General features: G+C 45.1%; 1 protein-coding gene across 1 annotated transcript in view; it reads left to right on the plus strand.

Moving 5' to 3' along the window:
* Window positions 1–24684, plus strand: part of CFAP161 (cilia and flagella associated protein 161) — a 42088-nt gene that overhangs the window by 6006 nt on the left and 11398 nt on the right. The window contains exon 3 of the mRNA XM_059915350.1: window positions 23922–24098. Within this exon, the coding sequence (XP_059771333.1) occupies window positions 23964–24098 (135 nt within the window). The 5' untranslated portion in view covers window positions 23922–23963. The remainder of the gene's footprint in view (window positions 1–23921; window positions 24099–24684) is intronic.

The following is a 24684-nucleotide window of genomic DNA, read 5'->3' on the forward strand; positions in this document are numbered from 1 at the left end:
TGGGACAGTTGAGGGCGAGTCTGGGGCAGCCTACAGTTAAATGACATTGGACAAATTCAGTAGGTGATATTTTCCCCCTCTGGAAAACCCCAAACGAACTTTTTGGCCAACCCAATATTTAAGGTGAGGGCAGGTCTTGATCATGGGTCTTAAGAGGATGTGTCTTGGCTCTGGACCAGGAAGGCAGTACCCTGGTTTATGGGAAAGGAGGAGCCAATGCTTTGGGAGAACTTATCTCTCCTTCTTCCCCAGATGGAGTCAATGTAGCTTATTGATTAATTTATTTATTAGTCTTTTTTTTTGTATGTATTTTAAAAAATATTTATTTATTTATTTGGTTGCACTGAGTCTTAGTTACGTCAGGTGGGCTCCTTAGTTGCGGCTCGCCAGCTCCTTAGTTGTAGCATGCAGCTTCCCCAGTTGTGGCATGTGAACTCTTAGTTGCGGCACACATGTGGGATCTAGTTCCCTGACCAGGGATCAAACCTGGGCCCCCTGCATTGGGAGTGCAGAGTCTTATCTACTGTGCCACCAGGGAAGTCCCTATTTATTAGTCTTTATTGAGCCAGGCCTTATGCTGAATGTTGGGGATGTAGAAATGAAGTGTCCTTCAAGAAGCTCTTGAGAACACTGAGAGTTCTATGAGGTCATAGCATGAGGTACATGCAAGAAAGTAAGGCAAGACTCATTGTCCCTGAGGGGAGAGACAGCATAGGTGAGCCCAGGTGAGCCCAGATGAGCCCAGGTGAGAGATGCCCCCAAGGAGGTACCACTTGCTAATGCACACATGCTTTCCACTGGGAACAACTGAGTTGCCCAGGACACACACATGACAAGACTCAAGAACAGGACCAGTCACTGGTAGAATTAAAATTCAAACCCAAGTTAGTATGTAGCAGTTATGACATACTACACGTTCAATGCTAAATTTTTCAGAATGGATGTAGAAAATCCCTGCCCAGTGAGCTCACAAAATTAAATTTAAGGAGCTTTCACATTGAGTTACTTGCACTATCGACCAAATGTTCAACAGCTTCACTGGGGAGAAAGCATGAAGAAATGGGCTTGTGTTCTAATGAGAAAAACATTCAGGTTAATTGTAGGATGAAGACTCATTATTAAGTAACTAGAAGGTTTGCAGACTTTGTTCCAGGAGATCTGGGAGGATGGAATAAAGAACTCTCAGGGGTACCAGCCTCGCTTGTGGCAGGAAACTAGATTAAATGGCTTCTAACTTGACAATATAACAGGGATCACTGTGGCCTTGAGTTCCTTTTCCACATTGTGGGGTCAGGAGATGGAGGCTCATGAATTAAGGGTCATTTCCACTGAGCCCCAAAAGATGAGGTCTGGACAAGTGTAATGCAATGGAAACCACCTACTGAAGGGCCAGCAATAAGCTGAGGGTGGGTTAGAATCTTCTCTGTCTCCCAGACACCACGTTACGTTGCCATCTATTTGAAGTTAAGAACCAGAAAACTAAGCTATGATGATAGAAATCAGAACTGAGGTGAGGACCCGGGGGACGCATCGGAAGTGGGGAGGGGGGCACGTGATGGAATTTTCTGGGGCCAAGGATGTGTTCTTTACCTCCATGGGGATATACATGCTTTTCAAATTCATGAAATCATACGCACAAGAGGTGTGCATTTCACTGTATGTAAATGTGACCTCATTAAAAAGATACAGAATTAGTAGGGAAAATTATTTAAAAATAAGCCTGATGGCTCATACCTCAAAAGGGAAAGAATATATCCTCAGGCTACAACCCTAACCTTGAGAGGGTCACAAGACAGGTAACACACAAGACCAGATGCCAGAGACCCTGGGTCGATGCCCTGGCTCTGCTGGCCATTCACTGCGGATAGCTGTGCTTCGCTCTCTTTGCCTCTGCCCTTGTTTATAAACTAAGGGAGTTTTACAAGGAGGTGGCTCAGCTCCGACCATCTGAGACTTCCTGTCCCCACTTTCTGAGACAGAGGCTGGGCTGGATGAGCCATGGGTGTAACCTGATTTGGTGATTCCTGTGATCTGAATCTCTTCCACATGTCTGGTCAGCCCAGTGCAGGGAGCGGGGAGAGCACCGGCAATCTGATACCTCCAGGAAGTCCAGTGCTCCCTTGTTGCTAAAATTAGAACGGGGCTGCAGCTCAGATCAAGGCCATTCCTTTCCCAGCCCCTCGGTGAGCTAACACTTCTCCCTCCGCCCTGAGCCACACAAATGCGCTCATAATTAGAGCAACCATCATGTGAGCGCCAGATGACCCAGTGCCCGGGAGAAAGCAAGCAGCAAGGGAGTTCTAGCCTCGCAGAGACCCTTTTAGACAACTAGGAGAGGAGTAGGCGGAACAAGAAAAAAAAAAAAGAGGGAAAGAAAGAAGGAAAGAAGACAAAAACCATACTTTTGCCTTTGCTGCTGTGCTGTGTGTACCTCTTGGCTTCCCCAAAGACAGCAGTGCATCCTTTTTTTTTTTTTTTAAAGAAAAAAACTCAAGAAAATGAAATTATGATCTTTCCTGATCATGCATTTCAGTAGCTGGCCTCTATCTGTGTGCCAGCCAGGAGCAGGTGATCAGGCCGGGCTTGAATCCTAGCATTGTTATAGATTAACCAGGATCTTGAGCAACTTACTTAATTGTTTGTACCTCTGTTTCTTTATCAGCAACACAGAGAAATCTAACTCAAAGGGTATTGGGAGGAGGGAACGAAGTGAAATATATGAGAGCACGTTGGAGGTACTTGGGTAGACTGACTGAACCCAAGTCTAGCTGGAAACATTTGTAGATGATTTTCTGGTCTGGCTGGTTTTGGATTCGGCCTTAGGGGATCTTACTTCATCATAAGCTGCTCTAGTAGTAGTAGTTTCTTTATTCCATATTTTCCCAATCATCCCCTAGGTTCGCATGCGGAGAGCAGCACGGAGGGTACCTCTGACCGGTACCTTTCTGGTTGACCACGAAATGATGACAAGTAGCTTCTTAAGAGCTGCTTAACTTACCTTGGCCCTGTGGTACCCAGGCTCTCAGTGCCATTTCCTCTACAGTGAGAGGGGCTAGATCTGGCCTGCAGAGTTGTTGTGGAGATGAGAGGCAGTCTCTATGGAAAGTGCCTAATAGAGTGGTGGGCACACAGTGGATGCTTAAGATGATAGTCATTTAACGGGATGAGTTATTAAGGAGGTTTTTTTTTAGAAAACATTTAATCAGTTGATTAATTTGCTGCTCTGGACTTTTCAACTGAATGAAAACATAATCTAATTTCTTTTGGGGAAACACACGCTGCAGTTTTGTACTTGACTGCCAAGCTGTTCAGACCCATAACACCACTCTTACCGTTGCTGCCGTCAGCAGTGGTAATGACAATGGCAATGATGAGAATGAGAGGTCGAGGTCTGCACTGAGTTCTAGCTTCAGGCTCAACTGGCATCACATCTTCAACCTTATCAACCAGACACTGTTGAATACAATGGAGTCAGAACTGCCCTGGCGTGGCTGCAGAATGTCCACACCGGGGCTACCTGGGATAAAGCTACAACACATACACGGGATGGGGAGCACAAGATTACTTTTCCTTTTGGGCATCCTGGTGGTCCCCTCCTTGGACCTTTCCATGCTCTGTCTCTGAGCTCTCCTTTTCCATGACAGCTACTAATAAGGACCACAGGAAGTCTATCTTTCCCAACCCCGTGATGTCTGTGGTGGTCTGAGGTGACCACGGGGTTTCGATTCTCAGGTTTCACTGGAGGCAAATATACTGAGAGACCAGCCCTTCTTCTCATCCAGAGTGCCTTCAGAGAGAAGGGTCCAGGCCTCTGGAGTCACGTGAGTGAGAGGGACTAAGCCCACCTTTCGGGAGGTGCTCTAGCTGCAGTAAGCACAGAAAGGAAAGAAAAAAGATAGAGACAGTTCCTTCTAGACATACAAATCTCAACCTGAAAACCCTAGTGGTGTCTCAGCAGTGGACTCGTGGTGAGGCACTGCCGTTCCTCAGGTGCAATGAGGTCCCAGAAGGCAAATACTCCCCTCTTTATGTGGAGACAAAGCAGCCAACTTAGGACTGAAGATGGTAAGAATTTTCTCTGTGGTCGCCACAGATGGGAGCACTTAGATTTTAGTTTCTCTGGGCCTCAATTCCTCCCATACAAAGTACATAAGGAGGTGAGTTGAAATGGTCAACTGCCACCTCTCTTTCCCGCCTGTGAAACTCACAGATGGACACCCCAACGCTCCCAGCCTCGCCTAAGGCAGGAAGTAGGCATCCGTGTCCGCCATGTTGGTGGTCTCGCATTTAATTGTTCCCTGGGGCTGGGTCCTGGTGTTACTGTCCTTTTCTTTCCCCAGGTCTCTTTTGTTGCCTGTCATGACATCTGTGTGGCTCCTAGATTTCTCTCGAGTCTCCTTTGAGGTTAACCAGGGCGGGGCATGCCCTCCCGATGAACAGTGGGTCCCTTGACTTCATCCATGGAGGGACACATACTGTGTGCTTGAACACAGAGCCCTGCCCACTCAGTGCATACCAGCCCCTCTGGAGTCTGCCCCCTGAGGAAAGGGTGGGTTTCTTGTCTAAACTCCTGGCTCACTCCCTGCTTCTACCAGTCTTGAGCTGTTGCAAGCTGGCCACCAAGTTCTTTAAGATGGATCTAGGTAGAGTCTTTGAGATCTGATATTAAACGGACTCATACCAACTTTACTTTTCTCTGGGTTCTCAAAACTTCTACAAATGTAGGGAAAACCCTGGATATGGGCCACGCTAACTCATTTTCTCGCAGAAATCCCTTCTCTCTTTGAACTGCATTCGAACACAGGAATTGTCCATCTGAGGACATTTGTGTCCTTTTGCAAAAAGCCAGTTGGAGCTGCTGCTCCTTGGGTTACCTCATGTCTGTTATATAAGGACTCACTTGATAAATTTCTCCTTGAACATGGTGCCAGGAAAAATTTCTCTTTCCAATCTGATTCCAAAGCTTTTGTACAATGCAAAATACACGAGCCAGTGCGTTTCCCCTTTCATCCAGGAAACTCAGAGATAAATCCAGCAATCAACTGTAGTAAACAACTCCTCCCAGGTGCCTTTAAACACATTGTTCTCTTTTACTCTAGCTTTTGCTTTGAGTTGTGTTCTGTTTCTAAAGTTTCCTTAGATTCTTTGAGGAAATAACGAGGTGTAAATGTCCCCTCAATAAATCCATGCATACATACACATGTACATGACACAGACGTACCCCACCCCCCATCCCTTTCTTACCATCACCATGCCAGGCCCTGGGAGTGCAATGATGAAATGGTGCCGCCTGTGAATTGCTAACAGTTGGTCTATTGGGAAGATAAGCAGATGGACAGAGAACTTGAATGTAAGGCAGAATAGGGTCAACGCTGACATCAAGGGACGAAGAAAAGGCTGGAGGTGGAGTGACTCCAGAAAAAGATACCAGAATGGGAGAAGGCTTCTGGAAGGGAGGAGGGCATTTCAACTAGATTGGGAATGATGGAAAGGATTTCAAAGGCATAGATAGAGAAGGAAGAACATTTCTGACTGAGCGAACAGTTTCAGCAAAGACCAGTATAGGAAAAAATAAATTGCACCTCCCACATTTGGCAAAAACATCAGGAATCTAGTTCAGTTGGCAGGTAAGACCCATGAAGGAGGCGGTGGGAGGGAAGGATAATATTCTTGTACAGTGATATGTACTTTGCAATGGATAACCAAAATTTGGCTTCAATATATCCTTTCTTTTAAAGTTTCACCTCTGGAAATACAGGAGGAGGGGTTCGGAGGGCCAGGCTCGTGAAGTTTACCTTACATAAGAACCAAAGTTTTGTTGCGTTTTTTCCTTAAGGGGTGGGTGGGGGTGTTGATGAGGAGGAAAAGGAGGAGCCCGTGAGTGTAAATTACAGCAGCGGTTCCCTTAACAACGCCTGCAGATGGGTGAGTTTCCGCGCAGCCGGGTTCTCGGTTCCTTTTCTGTTGCTGAAGAGGAACCATGAGGGAGTGAGGGATAAGCGGTGATGTTTATCTTTCCAGCTCTGAAATTTCAAATGCTGGAATCCCCCAGGGTTGGGAAGAGTGGGTGTGGTCACTTCCCACCATTGCTGAAGGCGGGGTGATGCAGCCACTCCGCTGGGGAAGAGGGGGTGTGATTTCCTCCCAAATAGGAAATTTATCTCCCGAACGGGAGGCTGCAGAGAGTCATCAAGGACTTATCTCCAGAAGCAGATGACCAGAGAGGAGCCCTGCCCAATCCTTTACCCCAAAGGGAATGAGTTAGCCGGAGGAGGGAGAGTGAGGGTCACCAGCTGAGGACCAGTGACATGGAGATCACCACTTTCATTTGTGTGTTAAAGAAGAATTCTTCCTGCCAGACTCTTCCAGGACCCTCAGCAGGATCCCAGCAGCCCCTCTCGAGATACTCGATTACATTGGAAGTGGAGGACGAAGGTCACTTCTGTAATTGAGAGCAAAGGGGAATTTTGGTCCTTTCTTCCGACTGAGTCCAGAATTCTGGGACAATCATCTCAGGTCTTAGAAATCAAGCTCTGGAGACTCCAAAAGCTCCACAAGTAGCCTGATGTGCATGGCTGCTGAGATGAAGCATCCTCTCCCTCTCAGCACCCTTAGAACATTACAATGGGGGGGCTTCCCTGGTGGCGCAGTGGTTAAGAATCCGCCTGCCAATGCAGGGGACACGGGTTCGAGCCCTGGTCCGGGAAGATCCCACATGCCGCGGAGCAACTAAGCCCTTGCGCCGCAACTACTGAGCCTGCAAGCCACAACTACTGAACCCACGTGCCACAACTACTGAAGCCCTTGCGCCTAGAGCCAGTGCTTCTCAACAAGAGAAGCCACCGTGATGAGAAGCCCGCGCACCACAATGAAGAGTAGCCCCCGCTCGCCGCAACTAGAGAAAGCCTGCGCGCAGCAACGAAGACCCAACGCAGCCAAAAATAAATAAATAAATAAGTAAATTAAAAGAACAAAACAAAACATTACAGTGGGAAGGAAGTCCCATCCCTTTTGACAGAGGAGGAAACTGAAGGCCAGAGGGGCTAAATGTATGTTAAGTCAAACTTATTAATGATACCATTTCAAAAATCCTTACTTTTAAAAATCTATTTTATTAGACCTAAAGGTATGTCTCCTGCCCTCCTCATGTCTGTCATATTTCTAATTTTTTTCCTTTTATGCATACAAGTAATACACTTCTGTGCAACCATGTTGTCATCTATGAAATGGGGGTGATCTTTACCTCCTAGATCTGTGAGCTTCAACTAAATAAGACAACACACACAGGTAAAGCATTTAAAACAGTTCTCGAACATTCAATAAAAGTCATCACAGGGGAGAAAATTTCCATTTTTAATTTCTTTCACCTCTGCCTGCCTCCCAGGTTTTTGGTATAGTCTGGGATTCTTGACTCTGAAAAAAAAATTAAAGGTTAATGCTTATTATTATTAAGTATTTCTTCTTCAAGAATGATGTAACAGGACATTGTTTTGTCACTCTATTCACTATAATTATTTCATCTTAGTTCTATGCTTAAGTTATTTTATGCTTATATAATACATATTCTTTCAGTGTTTATATAATAAGTCCCTTTGTAAAACAGCCTCCCTATTATTGAGTTCTTTAACTTGATTTATAGCCCAACTGCATAATATTTTTCAGGAAAGTTACCTAAGAGGCGTATTCTGAACTGATACATACCTTGGAATGTCTTTCTGTTGCTTTAAATCATGAACAACAACTTGCTGGGTTTTGAAATCTTGCTTTCCAGACTTTTCTCCGCTCAGAGTTTTATTGATCCAGCAGAGGAGGAGTTTCAGGCCAGCTCCCTTTTTATTCCTTTGCCTACAAAGTTTTATATGCCTAGATGATTATAGACATCTTCCCTTATCCTTGAATTTAGAAAAAAGTCTCCACCTTTTCTTTCTTAGGAGTTCTCCTTCTTACCAAAAAGAGGTTTAAGTTGGCCAGGTATTTTCTCCCCAGATAGGCACTTGTGATCCCCCTGGGTCCCCAGTTGACTTGTCCTGGATGTGGATGTCTCTTTTTTTTTTTCCCATGGTGGAGGGCTGGCTGATCAAGTCCGTGTTACAAGTTCAAGGATTTGGCCCCTAGCTTGGATGGCTTGAGGATAGAGTTTAGGAAATCCTTAGATCTGTATGTTTTGTTTTTCGTAATGCTTACTTTACTGGAGCAAAGTTTCCGTATCAAATTTCTGATCCATTCACTCTTCCTTTTGTGAACCGGTCCAGCCAGGGCTGGTAGCGAATATATTCACAGCCAATATTTAACAGCCTGCCCTGACCAATCAGAAAGAAACAGGTAGTACAGTGGCAGAGGCCTAGGGACCGCCTCTTATGCTAAGTATTTATCCTTCATTGTTGAATAATGGTGGCGAGGGTGACGTTTGGGTGGCCTGGGCGGGGTGGGGGGGGGCGGTCTGGGGAAGCCACTGCAGCAGAGGGGCACTAAGGCACTTTGGGGTTAACAGCTATTTGCCAATCAGTATGGAAGTGAATCAATGTGATAAATCTGGTATAGCAATGCCAGTCCATGCCCAACCCCTAGCGTCAGGGATGACTCCTTTGGTCTGTTCCCCCAGGTTCTCCTTTAGTGCCTCTGCTTCCTTGGGGCCCTTCTGGCAGGGACGCTTTGCGATGCTTCTTGAATACCAGTAGCATCCTCCCAAGCTCAGAGTCAGGACAGACAATGATTGGACTTTCTCCAGGAATCTAAGCATGTGCCTGAACCGAGCCCATCACACTGCAGCCGGTACCCCTGCTCTCTTCCGTGATAAAAGGTGTAGCTCTGAGGGTAGTTTGGGGGATGGCAAGGACCATCTGGATATTGAACGGAGATTGGCATTTAACCGTTACTGACTCTCATCCTACCCTAAACTGAGCCAGAGAATGGCTCTGTCACACCGCAGCCAAACTGTCAGGAGAATGGTGCCAGGAATTACAGATTTATTCGACAAAAATAAATCCTCACCCAGGGAGAGGATCAGAAAAATAGTGGCCATAATCTTGGCACCTAAGCTTTGGGGTGAAGGTTGGGTCAGAGAAGGTGCTGGGACTTGGGCCATGGCCAAGTTCTCTAGGCCAGTTCCTGCACAAGACCTTTTGCAGGAAACATGGGAGGAGATTGTCTCTGCAGAGTATTACATAAACCCAATATGGGGGACTTCCCTGGTGGCGCAGTGGTTAAGAATCTGCCTGCCAGTGCAGGGGACAGTGGTTCGAGCCCTGGTCCGGGAAGATCCCACATGCCGCGGAGCAGCTAAGCGCGTGCGCCACAACTACTGAGCCTGCGCTCTACAGCCCGCGAGCCACAACTACTGCAGCCTGTGTGCCTAGAGCCTGTGCTCTGCATCAGAGAAGCCACCACAATGAGAAGCCTGCACACCGCAACAAAGAGTAGCCCCCGCTCGCTGCAACTAGAGAAAGCTCGCGCACAGCAACGAAGACCCAATGCAGCCAAAAAATAAATAAATTTATTTTTTAAAAAATGTTTTAAAAAAAATACCCAATATGGAATTGGCCCCCAGAAATTCTGTAGGCATTTGGGTTGCTTCTGGAGAGGGCAGGCTGCTGTCTTTGGCAGGCCAACCCAAAGGGACACTGGTTTATGCATGCACGTACTCCAAGACCCAGGGCTGATAGGCTAGGACATGTGATGGGGTAAGGGATGCAGGTGGTGCTGGATTCTTAAATTGGGTATTAATTCAGGACGGAAGAATTGGGATCTATGGGACTGAGGAAATGCTGTAGGCATGGAACATCCCAAGGGTTGAGAATAAAGGGGGATTCCTGAGAGTTTGCCAGACAGGCCCTCAGAGAGTGCCTGGGTTGAAGAACCAAAAACCTCAGTTTACCGCAGGACTGTTAGCTGGAGGAAGGGAGGACAGAGGAAGCATGTCCTGATGATGGCGATGGTGATGTTGCAACAGGCAACGTTTATTGAGCGCTTAGTGTGAGCCTGGTACTATTCAAATCCATTGACTCACTTGTTGGAATGAGTGGACAAAAAGGTAGTGTTACTATCCCATTTTGTAGATGAGAAAATAGAGGCATAGAGGGAGGCCAAACCCTGCTCAAAGTCACCAAACATATACGTGATGGAGTTGGTTGTCAAGTCCTTTTCTTCTGGTGAAGAATGGGCAATCAGAATGGGCAATCCAGTAATAAAAATCAGGCATTTTTCTGCAAAGCGGAGAAAACAGTAGAATTTAGTATGAAAAATGGGGATTGGCTCAATCAAATACTGCCAGGGGCATCCAGAGACAGGAGCTTGTAGCCAACTCCCTCTCCCAGCTCTTTATTCTCTCACGAATGCAGTGCATCTGGGTGGCCAGAAAGCTGTGGCAGGGGCATGGGGCAGTGGACGCGGCTTCATGGACGTTAATCCAGTTTTTTTGGCAACTGAACAGAGGCAGGCTGAAGTGCTGGTGGCTACTTTCAAGACAGGGGATTCGGAACCCCTTAGCGGAGCAGGTAGGATTGAAATGAAGCTTAAGGTCACCCACACTGAGGTACACCCATATTTTGTTACCAGTGTGGAAGAAATGGCATGGGTTGGCAACCTGAAACCCCTCAGAGAATCTCTCCTCGGTGTGGACAAGTCACGCCTTTTAGGAAAGAGTTGCAGATCATGGGCTCTGGCTGGCTGGAGTCATAGCCCATTAGGTCCAGCTCTGCCCAGCTGCTCCAGATTCCTCTCACACAGCAGCTGCCCAGGGAATCGAAGCCCTTCCCACTGGGGTAGGCAAGGCTATGGGCAATGACCCAAGAACAGATGGAGATACTTGCCAGGCAGAGCCGGACTGTGGGTCATTTCCAACTCAATCTGTAGGAGGTCATTGGTCCATGTTCCCCGAGAAGAACTTACTGGGAAGGTATATGTTGGTGAATCTAGAATTTCTGGACAAGTTGTGTGAGTGAGAGAAATACTGGGCAAGTTGTGTATGGGCTTGGTAGGAGTAGCTGAGTACTCCTCTCTGGAAATTCTAGACATGCTGTTATCGCCAACAGGCTGTGGAGTTGGGATCAGCCCTGCTGCCAATTCCTGCTTCCAGGGCCAGCTAGGGTGTGAGGTCAGATTGGAGCTGAGGACAATGGGAACTGGTTCCCTCTGTTCCCTCCTTGGGGGTGGGGTGAGGAAATAGGTTTAGAGAGCCCTAGCCTGAGCCGTGGAAAGTCTCAAGGCATGGAAGGAGACATACAAAGGGAAGCTGGGAGCTACAGGGAAGGTATTGTCTCCCACAGGTGGGCCTTAAGCTGTGCCAAAGGGATGCAACCCATGAGTTACAAGGCACACTTTTGACCATCTATGGAAGGTTCTAGAATGATTGCTTTTGGAGCTCACACACTGAGGAGCCATATAAAGGAATTCTTTCCAAATGCCTTATATTGAAGTCTTACACTTTTCCAGTCTGGAAGTTTGGAAAAGTTAAATCCGCTCACCGTGACCCCCCGTCATGGGCTAGTGAGGATCTGATGATTTTTAGTGTTAGGTTGAAGGGCGGGGTGTATTAGCTGTTGAATCCAAGGGGCTTGGGCACATAGACTGGCCAGAGAGCTACTCACCAGGAAGGACGCAGTGGGATCAGGGCCTTCCACCAGTCCACGTGGGGGTCGGGAAGAGTAACTTGTTGGGAACATGAACTTTGAAGATGGAAGGATGTTAGAAGTGTGAGAAGGATAGGGATAGGCTATGCTGGCATGACCCGCTTCTTCCCTTGACATCCAGACATCATCAAGGAGTCACTAAATTCACAAGAGGGTTAGAGTTGGTGAATTCTTTTTTCCCTAACACAGGGCAGAACTGAGAGGGCAAGCTCAGGGGACCCATAAGTGTTTTCAGACATCCCTCTAAGCTTCTGTACATGGGTATTAATTTGTATAAAATTGTGCATAAATAGTGTCATACTGTATATGATGTTACTAGTTTGCGATTTACATGGTGGATTAGTTTCCTACGACTGCTGTAACAGATCTTCATAAACTCTGTGGCTACACGAGAAGTGTTTTGCCCCACAGTTCTGGAGAAGCCTGAAATCAAGGTGTTGGCAGGGTTGCTTCCTTCCGGAAGGTCCAAGGGAGAATCTGCTCTGTGTCTTTCTTCTAGATTCTGGTGGTTTCCGAAAATCCTTGGTTTCCCTTGTCTTGTAGATTCATCACTCAAATCTCTGTCTCCATCTTCACATGATGTTTTCCCTGTGTGTCTGGATCCAAATTTCTCTCTTATAAAAATACCAGTCATTGGGCCCCATTTTGTGGCCTACTGGAACACAGTTCAAGTGTTTCTTGGATCTGTGTCTCCTGGCCTGCAGTCCTAACAAACCCCCAATAAACTCATTTTTTGGCCTCAAAAAACCCCCACAAACAAACAAACAAAAGCAAACACTGGTCATTAGATTAGGACCCTCCCTAATCTAGTATGACCTCTTTTAAACTTGATTACATCTGCATAGACCCTGTTTCTAAATAATGTCATACTCATAGGTACCAGGTAAATATGAATTTTGGGGGGACAACATTCAACCTAGTACACATGGGCACCTCTTCATGTAAATAAATATAGATACTCATTATTATTATTATTATTATTATTAAAATATTTATTTATTTGGCTGTGCCAGGTCTTAGTTGCGGCATGTGGGATCTTTTAGTTGCGGCATGGGGGATCTTTTAGTTGCGGCATGCAAACCCTTAGTTGCAGCATGTGCGATCTAGTTCCCTGACCAGGGACTGAACCCAGGCCCCCTGCATTAGGAGCGCGGAGTCTTAACTGCTGGACCACCAGGGAAGTCCCACTCATTATTATTTTTAAGGGCAGTATAATATTTCACTGGAGAAATGTATCATCATTTACTTAAACCAATCTCCTAAGGATTGATATCTAGGTTATATAATTTTTCTTTTTGGCTATTTTCAGCATCTGTTTGATATACACTCTTATGCATAGATTTACACTTGTATAGTTATTTTTCTTAGAGAAATACTGTAAATAGGTTTGGTGATCCAAAGGGCATGCACTTTTATTATCTTGCCATCACTCCTTTTTTTTTACATTTTTATCTTGACATCTCTTGACCGAGATTCTCACGGAGATAGCCCCAGCGATGGATGAGAGGGACCGTAGGCTGTGGGGACTGTGCTCTTACACCTGGAGTGTGGGAGCCTCCAGAGCGTTCCATGGCCTCACTGGGAGCTCATTTCAATGCCACAAAAACTTCTGTATCTGACACAGAGCAGGCATTTCATCAATGTTTATCAAATGAACATGGGTATTTATGGAAAACAGACATTTTCCAGGGAAAAACTAATAGACTTTTTTGAGTGCTGCATTGGTAGAGAGAGGACATTTCTGTATGTTCGACAGTGAGCTTTCTTTGGGAACCAAACACATGGGGAGGATGGGAGAGCAGATGTTTCGGGAGGCGGGAGCCGGGTCCTGTTCTGGCACTGTCGTCGTGGTGGGGCCTGTAACCAGCATCTGTGGGGATGCTCTGTAAAGAAAACAGCTCCTGCTGTGAGATGTGTTCTGACTTCCGTTCACAGCACGGGGGGTCTGACCGGGGCGGCAGTGGCCAGCCCCCATCTAGGGCTCAGCGTGGTTTTCAGACTGGATTGGGTCACAATCTCTCCATCTGCTCAGCCTGTCCCAGGGCACTCAGGTTACAGGAATGGAGACATGCATTGATCAAACAAACACCAGCCACCTTCTGCCCCCAGAGTCGGGTGGAAGGAGTGTGTCTTGGTTTGTGGGTGTGGGGAGAGGGCCTACTATGAGCCTGGGAAGACATCATGGGTCTTCAGGAGGTGAAAAAGCAGCGAGCACAGGATGGGGACTCCGGAAGCTGGCTGGCAGAAGTGAAGGAAAACAATTCACCTGGGACGAACAGGAGAGGGCTTCCTGCCCACCCCTAAGATTCAGAGCATGCGCTGAGTAGGAGAGGAAGGAATCTTATCAATCAGGCCATGATGCTGGTGGGGAAACCGAGGCCTGCCTGATGCCTCAGGGATCTCATTTCAGGGTTCACGTGGGATCTGGGTGGACAGTCTTTCAAAGACAGTAGCAGACAGGAGATGGCCAAGTCCGTGTGCAACCAGTCTCTGTGTTGGGTGGGTGTTGGGTGGGTGTAGCTGGGTATTTTCAGTAAATAACATTTATGACTGTATCTAAGGGTAAGCGTGCTTGTGCTGGACTGTACTGAAGATGGCCCCAAGGGAGCTGGGAAGGGGGAATACGTAACCGAACAATTCTTTGATTAACGTGTACTTTTGGATGCCTATGTATCAGGCATTGTGCTAAGTGCTAAGGATACACCAATGAAACAAAAAGCCACCGTCCTCATGGAGCTTACACACTGGTTCAAATTGCCCATTGCCAATAAAAACTTCTAATCATAGCAATTTGCAGAGAAAATACAAAGTGCGTTGAGAGCCAGGAGAGGGGTGACTGGCTTTGTCCAGTCTGGGGATGTTATTGAGGGAGATGACCTTTGGGATGGTCTTGATGAATGAGTAGAAATTACATGGGGAAGAAGTGTCTTGAGTAAGGAAATTCAAATAGAGGAAACATCAAGGGCAATAAAAACATCCTGTTGGAAAGCCTCAAATATCTTGATACTCTTAGAACACACTGTAAAACAGTATTATTTACAGGAGGGGAAGCTGAGACTATTATAAGTAGACAGTGATTTAATAGGCTTTTGACATTTGAGTGGTTCTTAACCTCAATGTTTATCACTTCTAGGGAGATGCATTGTAATTTCTAGAAGCCCAACTTAACAACTCCCTTTGGGAACAAAGACCCACTCGTAAACTGGGGTCTACAAGGGGTCTCCTGCCTTGAGTCCATAGTTTCCTCGTTACGGACAAAAAGCTGTACCCAGGAGGTGCCACACGAGGGCGCAATTGCCCAGCTATCGAATCCAATTCACCTCCAAAGAAAGGTCAGAAAAGACCTTGTCCTCGCAAGCTCTTCTGGCTGACAAACTACCAATGAGCACGAGAAGTGGACCACAGTGATTATATAAAAGCTGCCAACATCTGCTGAGTGAGGTGCTTGGAGGAGTTCGAGCAGAGAGTTGGCTCCCATTCTTGGTCCTAACTTCTCGAGCCACTGAGACCTTTTATCCACTAGTCCTGCTGTTGGGACACAGATCAGAGCTTTAGTTTAGGTGTGGATTACCCCTGGGCCAGAATGTCTTCAGAGGGTTTTCTTTTTTTATTATTGCAAAAAATTGCATGCTCATTATAGAAAAAAAAAAAAAAAAAAGCATTCTCATATGCAAAGCCTAGGCAGGGACTTCCCTGGTGATCCAGTGGCTAAGTCTCCACGCTCCCAATGCAGGGGGCCCGGGTTTGATCCCTGATCAGGGAACTAAGATCCCACATGCCGTAACTAAGAGTTCGAATGCCGCAAATAAAAGATCCCGCGTGCCACAACTAAGACCCGGAGCAGCCAAATAAATAAATAAATATTAAAAAAAAAAAGAAGCCTGATGCCCCCTCCATATCAGCTATGTATATATATGTGTATAGATTATATATGTACAGATTATGTAGATTATACATGTGTATGATTTTATATGATATGGAGGGGGCATCAGGCTTCTTTTTTTTTTATATTGTATTATATATAGCATGTATGCATATTTTACATATAGATGTACAAATAGATCGTCACACATGTTTATAAATTATATTATTTTTCCTATGAATATATATAATAAAAATACACATTTTAAATGTAAAACGGACATCTTACATTATAAACTCTTTTGTAATCTCATTTTAATTCACAATGTTATGAACATCTCCCAAATCATTAAATATTGCTCTTATATCATGATTTTTAATAGTCGCATAGCCTTCCAAAGCACACATGCTCTGTAATTTACTGAAACAACCCATTATTATTGGATACTTGGGTTGTGTGTTCTTTGCAATTTTTTCCTGTTAATATACACATCGCCTTGGTATAATATCCTTAAAGTGGAATTTAGAGATATCTAGTATATTTATTTTTAAGGCTCTTGATGACGTAATGCAAAATTGCCTTCCAGAATCATTGTTGCTGTTTTCCTTCTCAACAGCAGCAGATGAGAGTGCTTCCCAGAAATTCTCAGGGTATTTATCAGATTTTGATAAACAGAATAACCCTACCCTAGTTGAAGCTACAGTTTAGTGCAGCTCACAGAAGTCCCTAGAAGGATATTTGAAGGAGAAATTCAACAACTCAAGGATTGTGGTGTGTGTAATTTCTCTCCCCGTTTCTTAGAGGGTGTGCTAGTTGTATGATCCAGGGAGCACTGGATTTGGAGGCAGTGGGTCCAGGGCTCTTCCCAGGCCATGCATTGGCACTGCCTCTGTGCTTCTGGGCAGTTCAGACCATCCTACTGGCCCACAGAGCTCACCCTAAGAGAAGGGAGAATGATACCTTTATAGGTAATTAACTCCCCATATGGAATTTTTCTACCACACAGAGCCATAATATTAAACATTACCACCTTTACTGTCTATTTGGGAATTATGTACTGAAGACATGCTTCATCTTCCAGCTTCTTACTTGGAACCTTAGCGTCTAACAGAAGAAATTAGTAGGAGTCCTGGAGTCACTAGCTGTGTGACTTTAGCCACTTCTCTTCCCCTGGCTGGGTCTTTGTTTCCCCATTTGTAAAATGAAATATCCCTTGAACTTGAAACTTGTGAATCTTGCAAACAGAAAACTCCTTGGTCCAGCCACTCCTGATGTCAGTCTTTCCAGTTCAATAAGCAGCAGTAGCTACTGACCGCTTGCTCTGTCCTGGACACTCTCATTTATGCCTCCCAATAACCATATGAAGTGGGTTTTATTATTTCCTCATTTTACAGATGGAGAAACTGAGTCACAGAGAGGTCATGACTTTACCTGAAGGTCACACAGCCTGCCAGTGGTTAGTTCTGGGATTTGAACTAAGAATGTTTGACTCCAGAGCTTGTGTTTTAAACCACAGAGCTAGCCATAGAACATAGAATTATTTTCCAACTTCCTGTAATGGTAATACTCAAATAAAATGTTGTGTGGAAAGCGGTGTAACACCTGGGGATGCTATGAAAATACAAGGCCCTACTTTTCTCTGTTTTCTCTCCTTTCTTTCTTCCTCCTCTCTTCCTGCATGCTTGTGGTAGCTTTTAGTTCTGGCTCGGATGCTAACTTGGGTATTCCCCATAACCTCTCTGTGCTTCCGTTTCCTCATTTGTGAATCGAAGGGATATTCTATCTTTTCCCGTCACATTAAAGGAACTGGAAACGCTGACCGCTTGGGGAAATGTGTCTTTGCATTGACACCCTCCAGAATTTCCTGGAACTGGTTCATTTCTCCACTGTGTCCTAGGGTACTGTTAAGTGTTTTCATGGTTGCCTTGCTTTCAGAACACATTTGTAATTACTGGCTTTCATATTGCAAAAGAACAGGAGAAATGGACCCAAATGGATTTATCCTTGTCGCATTCTAAATCTTGCCTTCAATGTGTAAAATGCTTCTATGTATATCTTTCTGGAGCGATAAAGGCCAGAACTTTCTTTTGACCAGAAAGACAAGATTAACGGGTCAGTGGTAAAAAGATGAGTGGTCCCTTGGACGGGGACCTGTGAGGGCTGCAAAGTAGAAAAAGCCCTGGACTGAGAGAAAAGTGGCATTGATTCCAGCCGCTGCTTTTCTTCCTGAAGAACTCCTGGCACTGAGTCCCGCTCTGTAAGCCTCACTTTCATCACCTGTAAAGTCAGGCATGAGACAAAATAGATCAGCTGTTTTCAAACTAGGCTCCTCTGTAGACTCTCGGTGTCCTCCAGGGCGACAGGGTGGACATTTGGGGCTCATCATTTGAGTCTCTCTGTTTTCTGTAATTCAGTTCCGTCTTGCTTTGGTTGGAAAAGGGGGCTCCTCTACTTTAAAAAGGGAGAAAGAGTTGGAAATGAATTTCTGGTACTTTTAAAACAGAATGACACTCCTAGAAGCTAAACATCCTCCTTGTGCTTTGAGATCTAGAAGAGACAGCTGGCAGCCTTGCTTCCATGCCTGTGGAAAGTGCAGAGTCCTGCCCAGGGAGCTTCTTTTCTCCTGGGCACCCCTTCCCCTGGGTGCTGGTGCTTCTCCAGACTTCCCCGCCCCGACGGGGAAGAAACTGGCTTTCTTCTTGCTCTCTTAGGCAGGCCATTTGGTTTTTCCTATCTCCTGCCGCCAAATCCTGCCCTTGGCATTTCCAAGCCCAGCAGGGAGAGGAGTAGAACAGAAGGGCTTCCTCTTCATAGGGTACACCCTCCTCCTTCTGTAAACAGAAGGAAATTTCTTCTGCTTCCAGGACTTAAGAGTACATGCAAGCCTGTCACCCAAGAGGTCAGCCTAGATGGAGGGGGACGGCAGGTGTTCTGCAAGATTGCCAACGGCAGTAAAGAGGGACTGAGAGACTTTAGTCCCGCAGGTTTGCCCCTGGGGTGAAGGCTGGCTTCTGGTGCTTGCATCTGGACAGGGAGAATTACAAGTGCATTGTGGGTGGTCTTTTCCCCAGGGATCTGGTGCAACCAGAAGGGAAAACAAGAGGGGGAGACACTTTTCTGGTCACACGCCACCCTGTGGTCTTTGGAGAGGATAGAGTAAATGACGCACTAACAAAATGATGATGTATTATAGTTCCATCAGGACTTTCAGCAGCCTGCCTACTTGTCCAAGGATGGTTATTTGCTGACATCCTTTCGGAGAAGTGTTTCCCGCACTGACCCTCTGGCACCAGGCCTCCCATGTGTACTTATTTGCTCAGAATTGTGTCCTCCTTTTGACTCTCCACGAAGGCAGGGCCCATGATTTCCTTATTTATCCCTGAGCACAGTGTTTGGGGCTCGGTGACTCTTGGCTGGGTGAACAATGGATTCTGCCACTGCACAGTCGTTTTCCAAGAGCTCACCGTCCTGACTTGAGCTATTTTATCATTCCTTTCTACCTCTCTACTTAAGCACACCCATCACTTCTCCCCAGGCTGTCTCCTAACTGGGACCCCTGCCCCCTACTTGGCCCATCTGCCTGAAATCCACAGCCTATAGTCCCAGCAGATTTCCAAAGCTTGACCCTGCCCTTTGTCAATTTCCTCTTCGGAAACTTTCATGGCTCTCTTTGACTTAAAGAAGAAAATCCACAGCACTTGCCTCTGTACCACAGGTCCCCCCCCGCCCCCCAACTAGCTTCTCCCCACTCACGTTCATTACTGTGTGCCCCTTTCTGACCCCTAGAGATTCCAGCTTCTTTGCCCTGCTCCATCCTGTTTCCTCTGTCTGTCAAGTGCTTACCTTGATTCTTTTATCTACATGTCCAAATCCTACCCCTTTTTACATAGTGTTATATCATTTGAGCCGCACAAAACCTCTTAAAAATTATTCTTGCAAGATGATTCTTTTTTTTTTAAATTAATTTATTTTATGTATTTATTTTTGGCTGCGTTGGGTCTTCGTTGCTGTGCACGGGCTTTCTCTAGTTGCAGCGAGCGGGGGCTACTCTTTGTTGCGGTGCGCGGGCTTCTCACTGCGGTGGCTTCTCTTGTTGTGGAGCACGGGCTCTAAGTGCGCGGGCTCAGTAGTTGTGGCTCGCGGGCTGTAGAGCACAGGCTCAGTAGTTGTGGCACACGGGCTTAGTTGCTCCACGGCATGTGGGATCTTCCCGGACCAGGGCTTGAACCCGTGTCCCCTGCATTGGCAGGAGGATTCTTAACCACTGTGCCACCAGGGAAGCCCCAAGATGATTCTTTTTGGGTTTTTTTTTTGTTTTTTTTTAATTAATAGATTTTACTTTTTTTTTTTTTTTAAGTATAAGTATTTGTTTATTTATTTATTTATGGCTGTGTTGGGTCTTCGTTTCTGTGCGAGGGCTTTCTCTAGTTGCGGCAAGCGGGGGCCACTCTTCATCGCGGGGCATGGGCCTCTCACTATCGCGGCCTCTCTTGTTGCGGAGCACAGGCTCCAGACGCACAGGCTCAGTAGTTGTGGCTCACGGGCCTAGTTGCTCCGCGGCATGTGGGATCTTCCCAGACCAGGGCTCGAACCCGTGTCCCCTGCATTGGCAGGCAGATTCTCAACCACTGCGCCACCAGGGAAGCCCCCCCAGATGATTCTTTTTAAGAAGTATTCCACAGTGAACTTAGCTTGGGCAATGCCGTATGTATCATCTTTCTGTGGGTTTATAGAGAGCGCCAAGACATTCAAGGCTCTGAGAAGGACTCCAATAAGGATGCCTATTTAACCCAGTCTTTCTCAAACTGATCTACAACAGAACTCTTTCCCTCTCCACAGCTGTTAACATACACAGAGTATTTTGGAAATGCTTCCTAGAGAGTTAGCTGTAAAATTATCCTTGACTCGTTTTTATTGATGGAGATGCTGAGGCTCGGAGACAAAAATGGTTGCATAAGCTGAGTGAAAGGAACTTCAATCCCGTTTTTTTCCTTTAGGACACAGTGATCACTTACAATGTTTCTTGCCCAATGAGGACTTGTAAACTTATTTTCTGCAGCCTGGAAGTTACTTGCTTCTAAGATGATAACTCTCATTTCTCTTTCTCAATATTTGAACTTTATCCTAAAAGTTCTAAAAATGACCTTTTCTTTTCTAAAAATGATCCTGTCCAAGTATTTCTTTGGCTTTTGTTTTCCTGCCAGATGTTTCACAAGTAAGTAACAAAAGGCTCCAATTAACTTTTTCCAAGAGCCTCATCAAATCGTGAAAAAGAAATAGCAAATGAGTTTTCCAGTATATACCTGGTTTATGTCAAAACTATAATAATTCTAAAAGGGAGGGAATGGTGTCCTAATTTAAACAGATATTTATTGCTACACCATGAACTGAGTAAATTACGCAGAGTCTAGCAATGTATGTGTGCATTTCTGTTTTAATAGTAGTTTTGAGCAGTTTTGAAGAATATAAATTTAAAATACTCTATAATTGCAATAAAATAAAGATTTCATAATTTTTCAAAAATAAAAGTAAAAATCAGTAAAAAGCTCTTTCAAAAAACTCCTTGTATGTTTGTTTATAGTTTTGTTATTATCACCTGGCTTTTAAATCCACCTGTGTTGTAAGTTGTGAGATGCTTCTTTATGTTACTTTATCATATTAAGATTTATTTAGGGGGTCAGGGGACCTTGCGCATGTTCAGGGCTATACCCTTGAAGAGTGACATCAGAGGGCTGCACCCTGTTGGGGAATAGACCTTACCTAACAAGTCTAGCCAAAGTCACTAAACAGATACACAAGTGGATAAGCAAACAACAGCAACAGGCACTGGGGGTGGGGAATCAGTACCCAGAGTTCCTACAATATGTTATCTAAAATGTTCAGGTTTCAACAAAAAATTGTGAGACCTGCAAATAAACAGGAACATGTGATCCATCCACAGGGAAAATAACAGGCTTTGAGAGGGCCCAAATGTTGGATGCAGTAGACAAAGACTTCAAAGTAATTATTATAAACATGTTCAAAGAACTAAGAGAAACCAAGGTTAATGAATTTAAGGAAGGTATGATTACAATGCCTCCTCAGATATAGAATATCAATAGAGAAATGATAAAAAAAAAAAGAAAGAGGCAAGTGGAGATTCTGGAGTTGAGAAGTATCATAACCAAAATGAAAAATTCACCAGATAGATGGAATAGTAAATTTGAGCTGGCAGAAGAAGAAATAAGCAAACTTGAAGATAAATCGATTGAAATTTTATGCAATTTGAAGAACAGAGAGAAAAAAGAAGGAAGAAAAGTGAATATGGCCTTACAGAAACAAGGACATTATTAAGTGCACCAACAATAAGGAGCTCTGGAAGAAGAGGAAAGAGAGAAAGGGAGCAGAATAATATTCAAAGAAAGAATGGCAAATCCCAAATTCTATTTAAAAAAAACAGTAATCTACCCATTCAAGAAGCTCAACAAATTCCAAATAGGATAAATGCAAAGAGAGTGCCACTCAGACCATGGTCAAAATGATGAAAGACAAAGACAAGGAGAACATCTGGAAAGCAGCAAGGGGCTGTACAACACACTTAGTAGACAAACAAGGGAACCCCAATAAGATTAATCATTGACTTCTTATTAGAGACAATGGAGGCCAGAAGGCAGAAGGAGGGCATATTTGAAGTGTTAAAAGAAAAAACTGTAACCAAGAGTCTTATACCCAGTAAAACTATCTTACAAGGATGAAGGTGAAATAGGCAGACAGGTAAAAACTGAGACAATGTGTTGTTAGCAGACCTGCTTTACAAGAAATACCAACAGAGACTCTTCAGGTGGAAAGCAAGTAATACCAGGCTGTAATTGGTATCCACATGAAAAAATAAAGATAATTATGTATGTAATTTACAAAAGAGTATAATTGCACATTTTTAATCCTGACTGATTTAAGAAGCAATTGCATAAAGCAACATGTATGTAATTGTATTGTTGATCCTGTAACATACAGAAGTGTACAATACTTGACCATAATAGCACAAAGAAAATAGGTGAGAGCAAAGCTGTCTTGCTGTAAGGACTTAAGCAAATAACTGAATCATTAGAACCTTAATAAATCATAGGGAGACCAAAGTTGCCTTATCATACTCCCAATTTTGCAGGGAATATGGAAACAAAGAGAAAAAACATGGACTTTGGAGTCAGAAAATCTGAGTTAAGTCTTTGCTTTGAGCAACTGTTAGCAGTTTGAACTTGGATAAGCCACCAGCATCTTTGAGTCTCAGTTACTTGATTTATCAAGTGCAGTTAGTGATATAATATCTGACCTTCTTTGTCCCATTTATCCTTTTGAAGGATGTTAGCATGTGATGCTAGCATGTGATGCTGTACTGACAAATCTCATGGATTCACAAATGTGTGAGAATATTCCTATTTGTATCCCAAGCTGCAGCCTGGCAGCTCAAATCCAAGTTCTTCTCCAAAGTCCCCTTTCCCTCAGTTACCACCCATAGATCTCCTTACTCTCATTCTCACCATCCCCCAAGGCAGAAATGAATCTTTCTTTAAGTGCCTATGGCCCTTCATTGGCACATCTTTAATTGCACTCATTCCATTCTTTCTGAAGTAATTTGTTTTCATGAACTCTCTTCTCTTTTAGACTGAGGTTGCTGAAGGGAAGAAAGGTCCCTGTGTCTTTCATTTCTGTCCTCTCTTAGTAGACACTAAATAAAGGTGAATTACTGAATACATTCAATCAGCATCAAGCCCTGGGGAGTCCTGCAGTAACTGTTCACCCTTCCTACTCATAAAATTATATTTTGTTTAAAAAAAGTTGGCTCCAGCATATTCCAGTTTTATCAAGACTTCTTGCAAATCATAGGCTTGTCCTTGCACTTGGTATCTGGGGGAGGGAGGAGGAATGCTGTAAAGTCTATGAAAATAAGAACCACCTCAGAAACATATAAACACAAATAGGCTAGCATGACATATTTCTTACTTTGGAGACAGTGAAAATTTTGAGTAATTTTCTCTGCCACCTTCTTTCTATATTATTTTGGTTTCCAAATTTCTACATTGAGCCAGTATTATGATTAGGATGAAACGGCTGCTTTCCGATAATAAAAGTAGGCTGCAAGCAAGCTATGCTTCCATTTCAAAGCTCCTCTTTGCTGCCCCCCAAAGCAAGGGATACTCTACTTAAAAGCAATTTTCGTTTAGATTCTAAAAGAAAAAAAAGTTTAAAATTTCGCTCTAGCGATCATTTAGGACAGTGAGGTCTGTAGGCTCGAGTTTTTTCTCTTGCCTCCTTTGCAATTAAACTCAAGAAAAACCTAAGAGGGGAAGTGAGGCGCAGGGTGGTGGGGGGGGCGGAGGAGGGGCGGTGACAGCCCCTGGGATGGGGCCGCACCAGAGCCCAGCGCAACTCGTGTGTCGTCACTTATTGGCTAGCAGGGTCCCGGACCTTGGCCAATCGCAGGGGACCGGGTTGTCATGGCGACGGGGAGGCTAACACAGGCGGTGTGCCCCGGAAGCTTGTTCATGGGAGAGCAGGGGACGATGGCTCAGAACCTGTACGGTCCAGGAGTCCGGATGGGCAACTGGAACGAGGACGTCTACCTGGAGGAGGTACGGAGGGAGTGGCCGGGCACGGCCCGCCCACTGCCCGGGGACTCCCACCCCTGGCCTAAGTTCGGGCCCCTACACTGAGCATCCCAAGCCTCCTTTCGCACCCAGCACACACCAGATGTCCCTAAAATCCCAACTCCCTCTGAACGCCCTAAGAATCTCACTGGCTGACCCGCAGGTCTCACGCCCTTCTACTCTTTACCCGCGTCTCTTGGCGTCCCAAACTCTCAAGGCCCCTGCCTGTGTCTCTCCCTTAGTCTAGAGCCCCACGAAATTCCCTCTGTTCCGCAGAGACTTACAGTCTCCGAAGCTGCGGTCCAGGTGAGCAGGTAGACTCTAAGCAGAAATACTGCCCCCATCCGCCACCTTGTCCCACATCCCCTCCTGAGTGTCCCTGTAGCATCCCTTTTACTGACCTCATACTCATTGCCCTGAATTGTCCTATGGCGGTCTTAACAAGACCCTGGGCCATCCTTTAATGGAACTAGTTGGGTGGGGAGACACTTTCGGTGTCCATCATCATACAACTAGCAGAGACCTCAGTAGGAGGGGATATATGACCTCCAAATGTTACTCATCATTGTCA

Source organism: Balaenoptera ricei, chromosome 2 (genome assembly GCF_028023285.1).
Source record: "Balaenoptera ricei isolate mBalRic1 chromosome 2, mBalRic1.hap2, whole genome shotgun sequence".
NCBI classification, from domain to species: Eukaryota; Metazoa; Chordata; class Mammalia; order Artiodactyla; family Balaenopteridae; genus Balaenoptera; species Balaenoptera ricei.